General features: G+C 41.4%; 1 protein-coding gene across 1 annotated transcript in view; it reads left to right on the top strand.

The window, feature by feature from the left end:
* gtf3c2 (general transcription factor IIIC, polypeptide 2, beta) overlaps nt 1-19363 on the top strand; it is a 118774-nt gene that overhangs the window by 82267 nt on the left and 17144 nt on the right. Inside the window, exon 17 of the mRNA XM_059981684.1 lies at nt 9205-9309. Within this exon, the coding sequence (XP_059837667.1) occupies nt 9205-9309 (105 nt within the window). The remainder of the gene's footprint in view (nt 1-9204; nt 9310-19363) is intronic.

Below are 19363 nucleotides of genomic sequence, written 5' to 3'. Positions count from 1 at the left end.
TCTGAAAGTCCAGGTACAGTACATCCACTGGCTCTCCCTTGTCCATTTTCATAGTTACAACCTCAAAAAATTCCAGTAGATTAGTCAAGCATGATTTCCCCTTCGCAAATCCATGCTGACTTGGACCGATCTTGTTAATGCTATTCAAATGTACCACTATTTCATCTTTTATAATTGACTCCAGCATCTTCCCCACCACTGATGTCAGGCTAACTGGTCTATAATTCCCTGTTTTCTCTCTCCCTCCTTTCTTAAAAAGTGGGATAACGTTAGCTACCATCCAATCCTCAGGAACTTATCCTGAATCTATAGAATATTGGAAAATGATTACCAATGCATCCACAATTTCTAGAGCCACCTCCATAAGTACCCTGGGATACAGACCAAGAGTCCCTAGGGATTTATCAGCTTTCAGTCTCATCAGTCTACCCAACACCATTTTCCACCTAATGTGAATTTCCTTCAGTTCCTCTGTTACCCTAGTTCCTCTGGCCACTATTACATCTGGGAGATAGTCTGTGTCTTCCCTAGTGAAAACAGATCCAAAGTACCTGTTCAACTTGTCTGCCATTTCCTTGTTCCCCATAATAAATTCACCCGTTTCTGCCTTCAAGGGTCCAACTTTGGTCTTAACTAATTTTTTCCTCTTCACATACCTAAAGAAGCTTTTACTATCCTCCTTTATATATAGGATATAGTTGGGCTAAAAGGATTGGCAAGTGGCAGGTGAAATTTATGCAAAACAGTGTTAGGTGTTAAGTTTTGGCATAAACAACACAACTAAATAGCACTGTTCTGTAGCTCATGTAGGAACCAAAGGGCCTCCGTGTATGTATGCATAAAGCTTAGAAAATGGCAGTATGTGCTTTGTAAATAAGGCACAGAATTTTAAAGCAGAAGCACTGAAGTATTATGTAGTTTTTGTGTTGGTTTATGTAGTTCTGTGTAGTTTTTGTATTGTTCATGTAGCACCATGGTCCTGAAATACGTTGTCTCATTTTTACTGTGTACTGTACCAGCAGTTATGGTCGAAATTACAGTAAAAAGTGACGACTTTTTTGACCAAGGTGTAGTAGGGATGGTGTGAAGGTCCCAGAGAGATTACAAAAGAAATGTATTAGAATATTTCTAGAAACTAGGGACTTCAGCTATAAAGTTAGATGAGAAGTTGAGACTGGTCCTCTTGGAGAATACAGCATTATGAAGGGATTTGAGAGAGCTATGCAAGATCATGACAAGTTTAGATAGAATAAGTAGAAGCTGTTTCTAGAAGCAATTGCTAGATGGTTTGCTGGACAAGGAGTAATGAAAAAAAAATTATGGGGTTATGAGAGAAACAAATATGAGAACAGGTATGACCTCTCGACATTCTATTCTCCAAGAGAAACAGTCTCAACTTCATTTGTCCAACTTTATAGCCAAAATCCCTTATCCTTGGAAATATTCTAGTATATCGCTTAATAGGCTTGGTCACTGAATGGCCAGCCTTGTGCAGCATCAGTATTGAGGAAATATAGTGACAGAGGTCTATAAAAAGGACTTCAAGAAAGTATAATAAGGGAGAAAATGAACAATGGGAATTATGTTAATTAAAGTTGGATTGGTCTGTATCATTTTTACACTATGTTTGCTTTTAATGAGGCTGTTCTTTCAAGATATTGATTTGCATTTTAACCTTCACTATCTTCAAGCATCTATGTGTAACTCTCGCTTCGGCTAGCGGCTTAATATAGGGAGTGATAGCCCCCCCCCCCCCCCGGCCCGGCCAAACTTAAGACATCTCATTTGGGTGGATGCTGCACTATGTGTCCCCTGTTTTTTTTAAAAAAAAAGATCAGCACCCTGAAATAACAAACAGTACACGATATGCGATTAAACAATTAAGCTTTATAATTCTTACTTTGACTATAGGGTTAATAATGAAAACAGGGGGGAAAAAAGAGAAAGGGCCCAATCTTATCAAACAGTCTATTGCGCAATGTTGGAGCTCGCTGATCAGCCAGTCGTCCATCATCGACTCCTCAGATTGTCGCTGCCCTTTGGACTCTCGCTCCAAGTCCACCCCGTCCAGCAGTCTACCAACTCTCTCCATTTGCATCTTCTCTCTTCATCTCTCCCCAGCAAAAGACCCTGAAAATCTCTCTTCCAGACTCACAAGAAAGAACAACAGCTTTCTAAACTCTGTTATCTCTAGTCATAACCCAAACATTGATGCTACAGAGAAACCTTTACATTGTCAGTGAAACCTTACATCATGTTACGTATAGAATTGGATTTGGGTAGAGTCTACCTGAAAAACTAAGATTCTGTAGAACCAGCTGAAAGTTTAAATATTGGGGGCAATCTTTTCTTGAGTAAAGGTCATTCTGTTGAAGCACATGCTGGTATAACTTGGCTGCTTCCATGTAGTTAAGTGGTTATGCGATGCTTTGAACATACAACAGTATGAAAGCCACAGTATACTACCATAAAGAACATTATTCCCAATGAGTAGTAATTATAAAAGATATCTAATAGTCCTACATGTACTAATGTATGAAATATAAATGGGGTACAGTGTAGTCTCATAATAATGGACATGTTGATGTTATCAAATTAGCTGATTTTAATCAATTCTATTGTTTCTCTTCATAATTTGTATTTCCACCATTTAAAATACTGTTTATGTGGTGTGTGACTCCTAAGGCATAGAAGTCTTGCTAACTACATTGAAAATTCATTATAAGTACAAACTCTTAAAACTTAGTTTATTTATATTAAGACAGACTGACATCTGTAAGCTGGTTCCATCACTAAAACTGGTAAATCACACTTCCTTATCTCACACAGAATCAAAAAGCCATAAAAATGAGTTTGTATTAAAAATTATAGCAGGTGTTTATTTACAGTTAACATTGCTAAGGAATGGTAAGCAGTGCCATTTCTCAGAATTCAAGAATAATATGTAACAATGTTGAAGAAGCTTCCCTGATTTTTTAATTACAGTCACAGTGCCTATCAAGCCTGATTGTAGTTTAATGAAGTTCTAAGAAATAATGAACAGAAGAACATTAAATACTTTAATCTATTGACTTCAAAGGAATATTTAATTAACTACAGAAGCTGATGCAATGGAGTATACTTTTAAATAAAAGCTGTGAAATGCTCATCAGAAGGTACCAGAGTTGTAAGGGAGAGTCAAGGTGTCTCTTGATTCTATAATTATACTTCGGTCAGTGGAAGTGTAAAAAGTTGTAGTCTGGAGAGGCAGTGGTAGTTGGCAGGGAGTGTCAATGTGTGACGCACATTTCTCTTAATTTCACAGTTATACTTGCCAATCCTAGCGACCCCGTGAACAGCAAAGGCCTTGTTCAGGGATGAGCAAACATTCCGCAGACTGACATGAGGAGAGGGAATTTGTGCTCTGGTTGGGCACAGGATGGTGCCCTACCTAAATATGTATTCGGAACATATGAAAACCTAATCTGATGTAATTTACTGTGATGTGTATTGATGCAATAATCAGAAATTGCTCTTTCTTTAAAAACAAAACAAGGAAATTTTGTGTAATAATGTTGGTACAGGTAATTGTGAGAAGCCAAAATGTGCCAAAATTATTTTGTATATCTATATAGATCTATTTATCTGTGACTTCTACTAGCTACAAATGTACAATATAACTACATTAAAACAAAAGGTGAAACAAGTTTGAAATGTATTGATTGTAGCCTGAGAATAATATTGGCTTCTGAGATAAGGAAGGAAAAGCATCTTCTCTTCACTGTATTGCAGTCAACAGGAAGCTGGTGGACTGAATAGAACATAACAGATGGCATACCCTGGGCAGAGTGAGAGAGATTAATTTTTAAGTTAATGAAGGATGAGGCATTTAATCAACAGAGTGCCTGTAAAATCAACTGTTTAAGGCCTTTGTTAGTGCCTGTTGAAATTGCTGGCTTTTCTGATGGCACTTCTTTGAAAATGTCGTAATTTCTCTGAAGTATATTGCAAATATGACCAAAATAATAAATTCTTTTGTTTTCAAAGATGCCTAATTGCAGTAGTAAATCCAAGGACAATTTGAAGAGCTTCATATTTCAGAAGCAAATTTCCACAAGTTGTCCTTTTCAATAAGTTGAATTTTGCAGGCATTAGGCAGATAAGTTTGAACATGGAGCTATCTCCCACACAGATTCTTCTGGATATCCGGTGGTTTATCATCCTTCCAAGAATTCTGATTATCCAGTTTGCAACTGGGACGTAGTATAGGCGCAGGGCTATTTCTCCTTGCCCTTTGTAGCTAGCTGCATGGCCAAAAGTGAAGGCATAATTTTTGGAGCTGTGTCTTGGATCATTAAATCTGCAGCTGTCACAGAGATTTGATGTGATGTAATTTGCATGTCGGCGCATAGCCATTAGATTCTTGGAATTTAAACAGATAATGAACTGTGCATTCTGAGCTTCTATTGGTTCAGCTAAATAGATCATAAAAGGTTAGTTGGTGTAAATAAAAAGGAAGCTTTATTATTGCTTGTGTTTTACTCAAAGAAATTCTTTGCATTCCAAGTTTGCCATCCAAAGGGACTCAAAGAGGAAGTCAGCTATAGGAACTAGGGTGACAATAGAGAAATAGAATTATGCATCAATGACGTACCTTTGTGTAGACATCCCTATAGTTGGAATGTACCCATCTCCAGATTATTTAGGTTGCATGTTCAAGTAACAAACTAGAGAAACAAATTTAAAACAATATGTTTTGCAATTTTAGATTCAAAAATCATTAGAAAAAAGGTATTTCACACTTCCATAAGACAATAGACTCATTTGACATAAAACTTTAAAAAAAAATTCATAAAATCAGCACGAAACCCATTAGCACCTGCATCTAATTTAGAGGTTCTAGTCCAATCACAAGTCCCAAACTTCTGACAGCCAGTTGTCAGGAACAGAGCTACTGCATTTGATGCAATAATATCTTGGGGAGTAATGCAAACTCCCATATTAATTTAAAGTAATTAACTACATTTAAATTGTGTATTGCTGAGTGTTTTATAATATTTTACATTTTAACATGTAATATTTAAATGTTAATTATATTGAATTTTATAAATACAGGCAGTCTCTTTAAAATTAAAACAGAAAATACTGGAAAACTCAGTATAAATCAATATCAATGGAGTGCTGTTTCATGAGACATAGGAGTAGTCTATTCAGCCTATTGAGAAATTCCTCCTCGTATCTGTTCTAAATGGACGTCCCTCTGTTTTGAGGCTGTGCCCTCTTGTCCTAGGCTTCCCCCACTATCAGAAACTTTCTTTCCACAGCTACTGTATTTAGGCCTTTCACTGAGATCCTGTGCTCCCCCAACTCCTGCGAGTACAGACCCTCCTCATACGTTAACCCTTCCATTCTTGGAATTGTTTTTGTGAACCTCCACTGGACACTGCAATAGATAAGGTGCTAAAACTGCTCGCAATACTCCCAAGTATGGTCTGACCAATGCCTTATTGAGTCTCAGCATTACATCCTTTATACTCTAGACCTCTAGGAGATAAATGCTAACATTGCATTTGACTTCCATTCAAACCAACTCAACCTGCAAGTTAACAAGGACTCTGAAGTCCCTTTGGACATCTGATTTTTTTTTGAATTTTCTCCTCATTTAGAAAATTGTCTACACTTTTATTCCTTCTACCAGAGTGCATGACCATACACTTCCCTGCACTATATTCCATATGTCACTTCTTTGCCAATTCTTCTAATCTGTTTTAAGTCCTTTTGCAGATTCCCTGCATCCTCAACGCTACCTGCCCCTCCACCTATCTTTGTGTCATCCATAAACTTAGCCATAATGCAATCAATCCATCAGCCAAACTATTGTATATAATGTGAAAAGAAGCAGTCCCAACACCAATCCCTTCAGGACACCACTAGACGCTGGCAGTCAATGAGAAATGGGCCCTTTTCTTCCCACTCTTTGCCTCCTGCCAGTCAGCCAATTTTCTATCCATGTGGGTTTCAGTTTAATAACATTTCAAAAGAAATCTATAAGTGAGAAAGCAAGCTGGTTTTAAGTTGCAGAGAGAAGAGGTTGAGACAACATATGAAATTGAGATTATCCATGTGACACACAGACAGCCTTTCCTGTTTACGTCAGAACTGACCTGTTCTGATGTCAGATCATCCACCTATTGGGTTAACTCAATTTTCCTCTGTCCTCAATTTTATGGCATCTTTCATTTCCAGTGTATTTGTCTCCCTCTGTGCTGTTCTCCTTCATTTCCCTCTGTTTTGTTTTCTCTATACACATTACCTTATTTAATAAGCATTCAACATCTTCTGTAAAGACAATGGCAACATAATTTCTATAATCTTGGTTTTTACCCTTTTGTAGTAATTCCCCTTTGTTTTCTCAATGCTGACTCTCCCTGCAATTTAAAATCATACTTATTCCTCTCTTTTCCAGTACTAATAAAAGATTATTAACCTGGAATCTCTGCACAGATGCCATCTAATCTGCTGAGTATCACTGACACTTAACTATTTTCATTTCAGATTTTCCAGCATCAACTTATTTCTTGCTTCTCAGTTTATTCCTTATCCATTGTGTTGTCAGCTGGTAAGGATGGGGATCTATCTGGCTTAGCTAGTTTTCAAAGCAACTTTAATCATCATGTGGATTGGACAAATCAAATTGACATGAATACCATTGAGGATAAGTTCATAGAATGTTGGGGGAAACAACCAATGACTAATTCTTTTTGTTATTATGCAGCTAGATATAATTAATTGATAATTGCATAGTAAACTGCCCTAGGAAAGAGTGAGCATAGCATGATAGAGTTTCAAGTTCAATATGAGGATGACAAATGTGTGTCTGAAATTGGTGTCTAAATAAAAGCAGTTTTGACTGTATGAGCACAGATATTTAAGGAGATATTTCATAAATGTCAGCAAAGATAAACTTCAGTAAGAAAGAGAGGCTCAACAAAAAAGAATGCACATTCTGTCTCTAACTGAAATAGAGATTATGCCAAATTTGGAAAAATGTTAATAATACAAAGAATACTGATAGGCCACAGGATTGTGAAATTTTTAGAAACTAAAGAATGATTAAGAAATGATTCTGAAGAGGGAAAAGATGGAGAATAAGAGCAAATTAGTAAACAATACAATGATAGAGCTTCTGGTATATAAAATGGAAGAGATTGGTCACATAAAAATTGCTTATAATAAAACATAAGATCTAATAAATTTAATCTTATTTAAGGAAGATTATGTTTGAATTGGAGGTTGTGCAGAGATAGTTGTCAAAGTTGGCTCCCGGGATGAAATGGTTGATTTACAAAGAAAGGTTAATTAAATTAGGCCTTTGTTCATTGAAGTTTTCAGGGTGGGTGCTGAAAAGCTGTTCACCTGAGTAGATATATGTAAAACTAATGGCATACTTTCAGAATAAGGATTGCCCCTTCATGGGAAATGAGAAGGAATTTCTTCTTCAAAGTTTGTTACTCTTTGGAATTCCAGCTTAGAGCTGTGGAGACAGAGTTATTGAATATGTTCACAATGGAGCTTGGTATGGGAACTGCTCTGCCCAATCGGGAGTGCAGCCCAGTTCATCTCGCAAACCCACCTCTCCTTTCCAAACCCTGTCTGCACTTCTTACTGCTTTGGGAAAGCAGTCAACATAATTAAGTGCCCCTCCCAGTCATTCGCTTTATCTCCCCTCCCATCAGGCAATGCTTAAAAGGATAGACCACAAGACTTAAGGACAGCTTAAATCCCACTATTAGCAAATCTTGAACAAACCTCTCAAATGCTAAAAGCTGAACTGTTGACTTTCCAATCTACTTTATTGTGGCCCTTATACTTTGTCTACCTTCATTGCATTTCTCTGTAACAATATATTGCCTTCTGTTTATAATTTTACTACTTCTGTGTACTTGTAAGGGACTAAACCAGGGGGGATAAAACTGAGTCAAGGTATGCAGATATGAGTTCAATGGGCAGGAACAAGCTGAACAATGGATCTACCTGGATAAGCAAGTTTGTGGATCTTGAGTAGGAGGAAGAAACAGGAGGTGTGGGATATGGAAACTATGAAGTTTGTAGAGATAATAAGTTCTGTAATGGTGTGGGAGGCAATGCCCTAGTGCTCCTTAGTGGGATCCTGTTTGAGGGGTATGTAAGAGGAGGAGTCTGACAGTTGTCGCTGGGCCTCAGCAAGGTGGATGTCAGTCTGCCAGACTACTACAGTACACCACCCCCCGCCTGCAGGTTCTCAAACTTCGGGTAATGCGCCCCCATCTCACCATTCCCCATCCCCTTTTCTCTCTTTCGCCTTGTCTCCTTGCCTGCCCATCACTTTCCTCTGGTACTCTTCCCCCCAGTTTCATCTATCACCTTGTTTTTCTCCAGCCCTGCTGAAGGGTCTTGGCCCAAAATGTTGACTGTACTCTTTTCCATAGATGCTGCCTGGCCTGCTAAGTTCCTCCAGCATTTTGGTGTGTTGCTAGGAGGAATAGTGTCGTGGTAGAAGCCAGGTGGAAAGTTCAGACACCACTGTAAAAATTGGTGGCCATATTTCGATTAGAATTATGCAGGAATCAGTAGCAAGAAGGTGAGAGAAAAGATCTGATGCTCAGGAGATTAATGGTCAAAGACTGAAGCAGACATTGGAGGCTCCTTGTAAGTAGGAGGATTGACGTAGGGAGGAAGAGAAGCCATATGACTATAAGATACACAGTTGGAAAGAATAGCCAGAAATGTGAGCATTAGCTAAATATAGTGAGGTGGAGAATCAGAAGAATTGAAGATGACGTGGAATGGTGGTTAGGGACTGGAAGGATTTGCAAGTATGAAGCATTAAGGTATACTGAATTTAGGAGTCAGTCCTTTACTAGTCAAGTTTCCCTTGGTCTAGCAAACTAGTTTGTTTTGATTTTAAAGAGTGGATAAACATTGTTAACCCATCTCCCTGGAAGGAATGCTACCACCTTTAAAGCCAGATTTAGGATGCATGTTTATATCAGTTTACATTTACAATTGGTTCATTTGGCCTTTCCTCGCCCCTTTGTGAAGGTTTCCTTTAATTTATGCAATTATTGAAAAGTTCACTGGTAACTTCACTTGGATGTTAAGTATCTGATGTTGATGTCTGGTCTGATCCTGCATTTTAGGTGTATAAAACTACTCTGTTTTAAAACTTTTTTTAATATTTTTTAGAGGAGTTTCAAGAACTTGTTTTCCAGAGGACCTTTTAAGAGAATGCAGACTGTTGACAAAGAGAAAACATACCCTGACAGAATGCCATTGGAATCTGTATACAAGGTAAATTGAACATCAATATTGCAATGTATAATGGGATAATTATCCAAAATCCTCTTGAAACTTTCACATTCAAAATGTTATATAAAATGCAAAAAGTGTTTTCAATCTACATTTTAATGTCAGTGCTTGGCTAAATTTCACTGGCCTAACATTGCTTCCTTCTAATTTTTTTTGCTACTCAAATCATACTGTGGATCACCATAATACTAAGTCACGTACAAGGTTGTATGTGAGGTCACAGGAAGTAAAAGATAGTATTACAATCATGCATTATTTGTTTCCCTTAACCCCATTTCTCCCAACTTTCTGTGATTTTATAAAACCTGGTGGTTTCACACATTGTCGTTTTCCAAGCAAGTGAGGTTGCAAATCTCCCAGTAGATAAATTTTGCGTTTTCCATTCCTGTTCACATCATAGCTGTTTTGCACCAGTAAAAGATAAGTCCTACGGAAACAAAAATTTTTGCAAACTATTAGATGAATTTCTGAAAGGCTGCCAGAGTATCCAGAAATTTTTTTCTATTCTGGATTAATGTAATAGCACACCTTTTTTTGTTTGGAGTGTTGTCAACAAAGTTGTAAATTGTTTTCTTCATTAGAAACATAGAAACCCTACAGCGCAATACAGGTCCTTTGGCCCACAAACTTGTGCCAAACATGTCCCTACCTTAGAAATAACTAGGCTTACCCATAGCCCTCTATTTTTCTAAGCTCCTATCCAAATGTCTCTTAAAAGACCCTATCGTATCTGCCTCCTCTACCGTTGCCGGCAGCCCATTCCACGCTCTCATCACTCTCTGCATAAAAAAACTTAACCCTGACATCTCCTTTGTACCTGCTCCCCAGCACCTTAAATCTGTGTCCTCTTCTGGCAGCCATTTCAGCCCTGGGAAAAAGCCTCTGACATTTGTTATGTACCCTGTAACTGGGTGTCTTACCAGCAAAGACAGAAGTATCCGTTGGAGTCTGGTACTATTTTCCAAACAGTGTTTATTAGTAAAATATACAAATCAATATCAACAATGCAAATATACAGATAATACACATTAGCAATACTAAACCTAAAAGTGTGGGTATAATAATAATCAATAATAAACAAGCTCTATCGTTGTCTAGGGGATAATGAATTGTCATGTGTGAGTATAAAGTTCAGTTCAGTTCATACAGGCTGAGGTAGTTCTTGATTCTTTTGTTGTAACTGTTGGAGGGAGAGAGAGCGAGCAAACAGTGACAGCTATTGTCTTGCAAACCTTCCTTTATGTTCTTGATCCGTCGTATCGGTGTGGTCATTCAGTTATGACCCCTCTGTCCTTTAGCTAGACCAGGGGTCAGCAACCTTTACCACTGAAAGAGCCACTTGGACCCGTTTCCCACAGAAAAGAAAACACTGGGAGCCGCAAAACCCGTTTGACATTTAAAATGAAATAACACTGCATACAACGTTTTGTTTTGCCTTTATGCTATGTATAAACAAACTATAATGTGTTGCATTTATGAAATTGATGAACTCCTGCAGAGAAAACGAAATTACATTTCTGCGTGCAACAAAAACATTTTGAACTCCGAAAAAAAGACGTTGGGTTGAAGGTTACTTTTAAGTAAAATACTCAACGTCTATTTGAGTCCTTCTTGTATTTATGAAAAACGCCAAACTTAAATTTGCCGCCAGCAGCAAACCAAAAATAACGTCAGCCAGCTGTCAACCTGAAAAATAAAAGGACTATTTCACTGAACACTGAAAACATATGAATATACGTAAAATAATAGGCAATTAAAATATTTATCATACTTGGTCAGGTTGACTCACACCTGACAATGCAGTCGTATTCAGTAGGGATGGATCGATGCTTAGGGGAGTGACCGGGAAGGATAATGTGTTTTTTTCCTCTCTGAACTCACATAAGCGTTTCCCAAACGATGTTTGCATTGCGATGATTGCAGAATGTAAATACTCCGAATTTATCATGTCGTGACCTTGTTTGAACTCTCTCAAATTGGGGAAGTGAGACAATGTGCCTTTCTGTAAATCTCTGGCAAGCACTGTCAACTTGCGCTCGAATGCCAAAACATCCTCCAACATGCGCAGGGCTGTACGTCCTTACCCCTGAAGAGCTGTGTTCAGGTGCGCTGTCATGTCTACCATGAAGTGTAGCTTTTCCAGCCACTCTGGCTGTTCCAGCTCAGGAAAGATGAGCCCTTTGCTGCCCAGGAAAGTTTTCACTTCTTCCAGACACGCGACAAAGCGTTTCAGCACCTCCCCTCTGGACAGCCAGCGATAAAAACACGTTGTAGCGGTGTGCTACACGCAGTCAGTAAACTGCAGTCAAAGATAGCTTTATTCGAACTAAACAGCCTTGCTTTTAAGCCTCCCTCAACCCGCCCCCCATGGGCGCGGATGCTGCAAAAGACACGTACTCACAAACCCCCGTAGGCTATCTCCCTTAGCCTGAACGCTGGCTAATTGTGAGCCGGTTCGGATGTGTCAGGAAATGGGTCGCCACAACGTCTTATTTAGATTGTACAAGATCACCATAATCTTCAAATTTAGAATTACATTTCAAAAACTAACAAACTAACATAAAATACATTTTAATTAAATACTGACCAATTATTTCCCAAAGCAACAGGGAGCCGCAGCACAGACGTAAAAGAGCCACATGTGGCTCCGGAGCCGCGGGTTGCCGACCCCCGAGCTAGACCGTTCTTCTATGGTGGACTCGTCACCCAGGCAAGGGTGGACACACACACAAGCCCCCACCAGCCTCACTATAAACACTGTGAGTTAAAATTGACCAATCCTTCTTTCGGTCTCCGATGCTTCACACTTTCTCGTGGGTTCCAACACTTAAGCAGTGCTCACTAGTGTGTCTCTTGGTGCGTCTGAGGTGTGTCTCCCCAGACCTCACTTTTATCCCTACTCATGGGGTCTTGGGTGTCAATCAGTTTTGAATGGCTTAGTCCGGCTGTCCACTGAGGAATTTTAATGAACAGAATAGTACCAAGTAAACAGCCCTCTCCGGAGCCGTAAGTCTTACAGGAGTCATAATATGGTCTCTCTCCCCCGGTGTTATCTCTCCCTTATCTGAAGCAAATGTTCCAGTCCAAGTATGTTTTTGTTCCATCTCTTTCTCTCTCATTAACAGCCTGGCAATAGTAACAGTTTGTGATTCTCCCAGGGGAGGGGGACATGGGCAACCTTGCACCCTTCTGCCCATCAGAGCTGTTCATCCTTTGTAACACTATCCACTTCATCAATGCCTCTCATTATCTTATACACCTCTGTCAGGTCACCTCTCATTCTCCATTGCTCCAAGCAGAAAAGGCCGAGTTTACTCAACCTGTTTTTATAAGGTATGCTCCCCAATCCAGGAAACACCCTTGTAAATCTCCTCTGCACCCTTTCTATGGTTTCCATATACTTCCTGTAGTGAGGAGACCAGAACTGAACACAGTACTCCAAGTGGGGTCTGACCAGAGTCCTATATAGCTGCAACATTACCTCTCGGCCCCTAAGTTCAATTCCACGATTGATGAAGGCCAGTACACCATACGCCTTCTTAACTGCAGAGTCAACCCGCACAGCTGCTTTCAGCATCCTATAGGCTTGGACCTCAAGATCCCTCTGATTCTTCACACTGCCAAGAGTCTTACCATTAATACTATATTCTGCCATCATATTTGGCCTACCAAAGTGAACCACCCCACACTTAACTGGGTTGAACTCCATCTGCCACTTCCCAGCCCAGTTTTGCATGCTATCAGTGTCCTGCTGTAACCTCTAAGAGCCCTCCACACCATCTACAACACCTCCAACCTTTGTGTCATCAGCAAACTTACTAATCCATCCCTCCATTTCCTCATCCAGGTCATTTATAAAAATCACAGAGAGTAAGGGTCCCAGAATAGATCCCTGAGGCGCACACCACTGGTCACTGATCTCCATGCAGAATACAACCATTCTTTGTCTTCTGTGGGCAAGCCAGTTCTGGATCCAGAAAGCAATGTCCCCTTGAATCCCATGCTTCCTTACTTTCTCGATAAACCTTGCATGGGGTACCTTATCAAATGCCTTGCAGAAATCCATATACATTACATCTACTGCACTTCTTTCATCTATGTGTTTAGTCACATCCTCAAAAAATTCAATCAGGCTCATAAGGCAAGACCTGCCCTTGACAAAGCCATGCTGACTATTCCTAATTATATTATACCTCTCCAGATGTTCATAAATCCTGCCTCTCAGCATCTTCTCCATCAGCTTACCAACCACTGAAGTAAGATTCACTGGTCTATATTTTTCTGGGCTATCTCTACTCCCTTTCTTGAATAAAGGAGCAATATCTGCAGCCCCCAATCCTCCGGAACCTCTCCTATTCCATTGATGATGCAAAGATCATTGCCAGAGGCTCAGCAGTCTCCTCCCTCACCTCCCACAGTAGCCTGGGGTGCGTCTCATCCAGTCCCAGCGACTTATCCAACTTGATGCTTTTCAAAAGCTCCAGCACATCCCCTTTCTTAATATCTACATGCTCAAGCTTTTCAGTCCGCTGCAGTCATCACTACAATCACCAATGTCCTTTACCATAGTAAATACTGAAGTAAAGTATTCATTAAGTACTTCTGCTATTTCCTCCGCTTCCATACACACTTTCCCACTTGATAGGTCCTATTCTTTCACATCTTATCCTCTTGCTCTTCACATACTTGTAGAATGCCTTGGGGTTTTCCTTAATTCTGCCTGCCAAGGCCTTCTCATGGCCCCTTCTGGCTCTCCTATCCTCTTGCTCTTCACATACTTGTAGAATGCCTTGGGGTTCTCCTTAATTCTGCCTGCCAAGGCCTTCTCATGGCCCCTTCTGGCTCTCCTAATTTCCTTCTTAAGCTTCTTCCTGTTATCCATATCTTCTAGATCTCTAACATTACCTAGCTCGCACAGTTCCTGTACTCTACCATAACTTCCCTGTCTCATTGGAACATACTTATGCAGAACTCCACACAAATATCTCCTGAACATTTGCCACATTTCTCCCATACTTTTCCCTGGGAACATCTGTTTCCAATTTAATCTTCCGGTTTCCTGCCTGATAGCCTTCTAGTTCCCCTTGCTCCAATTACATGCTTTTCTAACTTGGCTGTTCCTATCACTATCTCCAAATGCTCTCCCACTGAAAGATTTGACACCAGACTGGGTAAATTAGAGCTGTTGTTTATACAGTCAAATCCTGATGCAGGACTTAGGAATCAGAGATCTTTGTGATTTTGTGATATTTCTATTTGATTACATTGATAGACAGGGGAGAGGTTAGGTATGCTTGTATCAGGTAAATCCCTGTTTCAGTTACTATTTAATTGCTGTTGACAGTGATTATGGCAGATTATCCAGATGTGAAACCATTGCCAATAATCCTCTCCACAAAAAAAAAAGATTTTGGTTGTCATAAGTGGAGGGCAGTGCAGGTAGTTAAGATGAATTTATATACGGTAGTTATTAAATCTTTATGCTTATTAAATGGGCAGAGGTTGTATATAGTTACAAGGTGACAAGTAAGTTACTTGGGCTGTCATTGCTAAAATAAAACAGATTTAATGAGTTTTAAGTAATGAAAAGGTGAATTGGTATGGATTATTTTGTTTAGAGAGTTTATAAGTTGCTTTAAGGAAAATAGACAATAGGTGCAGAAGTAGACCATTCGGCCCTTCGAGCCTGCACCGTCATTTTGAGATCATGGCTGATCAACTACTATCAATACCCGGTTCCTGCCTTGTCCCCAAATCCCTTGATTCCCCTATCCATAAGATACCTATCTAGCTCCTTCTTGAAAGCATCCAGAGAATTGGCTTCCACTACCTTCCGAGGCAGTGCATCCCAGACCCCCACAACTCTCTGAGAGAAGAAGTTTTTCCTTAACTCTGTCCTAAATGACCTACCCCTTATTCTCAAACCATGCCCTCTGGTACTGGACTCTCCCAGCATCTGGAACATATTTCCTGCCTCTATCTTGTCCAATCCCTTAATAATCTTATATGTTTCAATCAGATCCCCTCTCAATCTCCTTAATTCCAGCTTGTACAAGCCCAGTCTCTCTAACCTCTCAGCGTAAGACAGTCCAGACATCCCAGGAATTAACCTCGTGAATCTACACTGCACTTCCTCTACAGCCAGGATGTCCTTCCTTAACCCTGGAGGCCAAAACTGTACACAATACTCCAGGTGTGGTCTCACCAGGGCTCTGTACAAATGCAAGAGGACTTCCTTGCTCTTGTACTCAATTCCTTTTGTAATAAAGGCCAACATTCCATTAGCCTTCTTCACTGTTTGCTGCACTTGCTCATTCACCTTCAGTGACTGATGAACAGGGACTCCTAGATCTCTTTGTATTTCTCCCTTACTTAACTCTACACCATTCAGATAATAATCTGCCTTCCTGTTCTTACTCCCAAAGTGGATAACCTCACACTTATTCGCATTAAACGTCATCTGCCAAGTATCTGCCCATTCACCCAGCCTATCCAAGTCACCCTGAATTCTCCTAACATCCTCATCACGTCACACTGCCACCCAGCTTAGCATCATCTGCAAATTTGCTGATGTTATTCTCAATGCCTTCATCTAAATTGTTGACATAAATTGTAAACAGCTGTGGTCCCAATACCGAACCCTGTGGCGCCCCACTAGTCACCACCTGCCATTCCGAGAAACACCCATTCACCGCTATCCCTTGCTTTCTATCTGCCAACCAGTTTTCTTTCCATGTCAATGTCTTCCCCCCCGATACGCTGTGCTTTGATTTTACCCACCAATCTCCTATGTGGGACCTTATCAAATGCCTTCTGAAAATCGAGGTACACTACATCCACTGGATCTTCCTTGTCTAACTCCTGGTTACATCCTTGAAAAACTCCAATAGATTAGTCAAGCATGATTTGCCCTTGGTAAATCCATGCTGGCTCGGCCCAATCCTATCACTGTTATCTAGACATGCCACTATTTCATCCTTAATAATGGACTCTAGCATCTTCCCCACCACCGATGTCAGGCTGACAGGTCGATAGTTCTCTGTTTTCTCCCTCCTTCCTTTCTTAAAAAGTGGGATAACATTAGCCATTCTCCAATCCTCAGGAACTGATCCTGAATCTAAGGAACATTGGAAAATGATTACCAATGCATCCGCAATTTCCAGTGCCACCTCCTTTAGTACCCTAGGATGCAGACCATCTGGACCTGGGGATTTGTCAGCCTTCAGTCCCATCAGTCTACTCATCACTGTTTCCTTCCTAATGTCAATCTGTTTCATTTCCTCTGTTACCCTATGTCCTTGGCCCATCCATACATCTGGGAGGTTGCTTGTGTCTTCCTTAGTGAAAACAGATCTAAAGTACTCATTAAGTTCTTCTGCCATTTCTCTGTTTCCCATAACAATTTCACCCAATTCATTCTTCAAGGGCCCAACATTGTTCTTAACTATCTTCTTTCTCTTCACATACCTAGTGTAACCCCCTGGGTCGCCTCAGGCTCACTGAGCTCGTTCTCGTCTAGGGAGAGCAGCCTTCGGCACCGCCAAACTGTGTAATCAGCTGGTGTGGATGCTGTGTGATGTCCCTGCCTCGCCCAAAAACAGACAGTACACCATAAGCAATTAAATGAGTACAATTTATAAAGGTTACTATAACTAAGTGATTAATAACGATACAGTATATATGAAGAGAAAAAATAAAGAAAAGGCGCCAAACTTATCAAAGTCCAAACCACATCGTGCACAACCGTTGGAGCTCAATTACTGAAGTCTTCTGGCCACCATTCGATCCCCTCCAAACCCTCGACTAGTAGCTCAGGACCCTCCGAGTGGTCAACCAAGCACATCTAGCTTCATCCCCCCTCCTCGGAGTACCTCCTGGCCTCGGACCCCCGCTTGGGGTCCGTTCCTCGCCCAGCTTACAGCATTGCGTCCTCTCTCTCAACCCCCTCGCGCCGATCTCCCCAAAAGCCCGTCAACAAAAGCTTACAGACTCAGAAGAAAGAACATTAATCCCCATTTGGTTTACAAAGGAATACAATTCTCCCAGTGCTCTCTCGCAACAAAGAAACATTCCTGCGTTTAACAAAACAAGGAAGCCCTTTCCCAACAGTAACAAAGAAAAAAGAAGAAATCCCCTTTATACTCCCCCCCCCACCAAATAAAAGTCATGTCCTCATGACTATTAAATAATTCGCCACCTTTCCTGCCAACACACCGTAACCCAAGCACAAACAGTGACATCTCCTCTCCACACAGTAAACCTCACGCCCTGTTCCTCAGGCGCTACTTAGGCCAACTATCTGGGAGTTCCCTAACCCTTCTGAGACCTCCGTACCCCCTCACCTAAACCCTTCAGGCTCGGACACAACTGGGGGTACCTTGGGCCCACTACCAACTCCTCTCTCAACCTCTCACTCATACCCCACACTGCACACAGCTAACCCTCCCCGCTACACCTGACTCAATGGGAGAAGGGCCAAAGGTCTCTTCCTCAATCGAGGGAAAGTCAGCAAAAGGCAGCATGTACCACACATCCAGCACATCATCCATCGAATCTGTATTCCTCATGACTTCTTCCAGATCAACTTTCAGGTTTTGCACTTCATTTGAACTGTCGATGGTCATCTTCAGGTTCCTTTCAAGCTTCCGCTTCCCTCTTCTGAGTTTCGTCTGTAATTTCTTCACCTCCGCAAACTCCCCTCTCCAGGTTCTCAGTTTGCTATTGCCCTCAGTCAGACAACTTTCTTCATTCTCTCCAACTTGTAAGTCTTCCAAATGGTTCCAGATCACTTTCTCCAGTCTCTCCGTCTTCATTTCAAACTTGATTCTGTAGAGACAGTCACTCATGAGCTGCGACCTTCGCCAGCCCTGGCACGTGTCCAGGAAACACTTTAACTCGGTAGTTCTCAGCTGCTCCTGCAACGACCTCACTTCATATTCTCCTGAGGCAAATCCAAATACCAAGAGATCATCCACATACACCAAAACTCCAAACGCCTCCACATCCCCTGTGGTCTTCCACCTGCCCCGCAGGAAGGTTGCAAGGGCTCCAGATATGCCCTGTGGCATCTTTTCGGACCCGAAGATTCCTAGGGAATTTATAACTCCTAGGGAATTCTTCTCCTTGTCGGCCCCACTCATCGGGATCTGGCAACATCCATTCCTCAGATCCAGCACCTTAAACCACATTGCACCACTGAGACAGGCCATCGCCTCTTCGGCCCTCAGGGCCATATTCTGGTCACTGACAGTGTGCCTCTTCAACGCACTATAATCCACACACACGCTGCCTATGTCTTCCACGGCTGTAGGGCCAGTTGCCGCAACCTCTCTCTCTCTGAGGTGTCTTCAGCAGTCAACTCCCCTCCCTCGTGGTATTTCGCAGCGTCCACTAAGAGGGTCTCACCCTCAGATACTTCCCCCAGGCCGTACCACCACTGGCTCTTGTTTGAATTCGGTATCGGCCCAATGCTGCTACACACGTCCGCGCAAGCAGCTCGAAACTCTGGGTGAATCGACAATGCCTCCTAACAGCGCTCACCCGCTTCCTCTGGGCAGGCCTCCAAGCGCACCAGCAGGATATTGGTTCTCTAGAACAGAAACGCTGCCCATCTCAACTGGGTCCGGACACATCAGCATTAACGACTCATGAACCTCAGTCACCTCCACTTTTGCCTCCAAGAACTCCATTTTCACTGACCAACAACCGTCGTCTGGATAATCAATGGCAAGGGTACCCCAAATCTCCAGTGCCCTCAATGTCGTCAAGGGTAAATGCTTCCAATAACGGTTATAAAACAAACTGTACAGCAACTTAACTGACGCCCCGGTGCCAAGGATGGCTTTAACTTGACTTCCATCCATCCGTAACAACACCTGTGCGCATGGCCCCTCTAAGCCTTCAGGAATAGAGTCTGTTCCTTTCGGGAGTTCCTTGGTACATTGCTGGGAACGTGCTCCCCAAGAGACCCCAAGCCGTTCCCCCACTGGGCCTCCTCTAAGTTTCCCGACACCTCTTGAATCAACGGAACAACTGA

This window comes from Hypanus sabinus, chromosome 10, assembly GCF_030144855.1.
Source record: "Hypanus sabinus isolate sHypSab1 chromosome 10, sHypSab1.hap1, whole genome shotgun sequence".
NCBI classification, from domain to species: Eukaryota; Metazoa; Chordata; class Chondrichthyes; order Myliobatiformes; family Dasyatidae; genus Hypanus; species Hypanus sabinus.
This window is presented reverse-complemented; position numbering and strand designations above follow the sequence as displayed.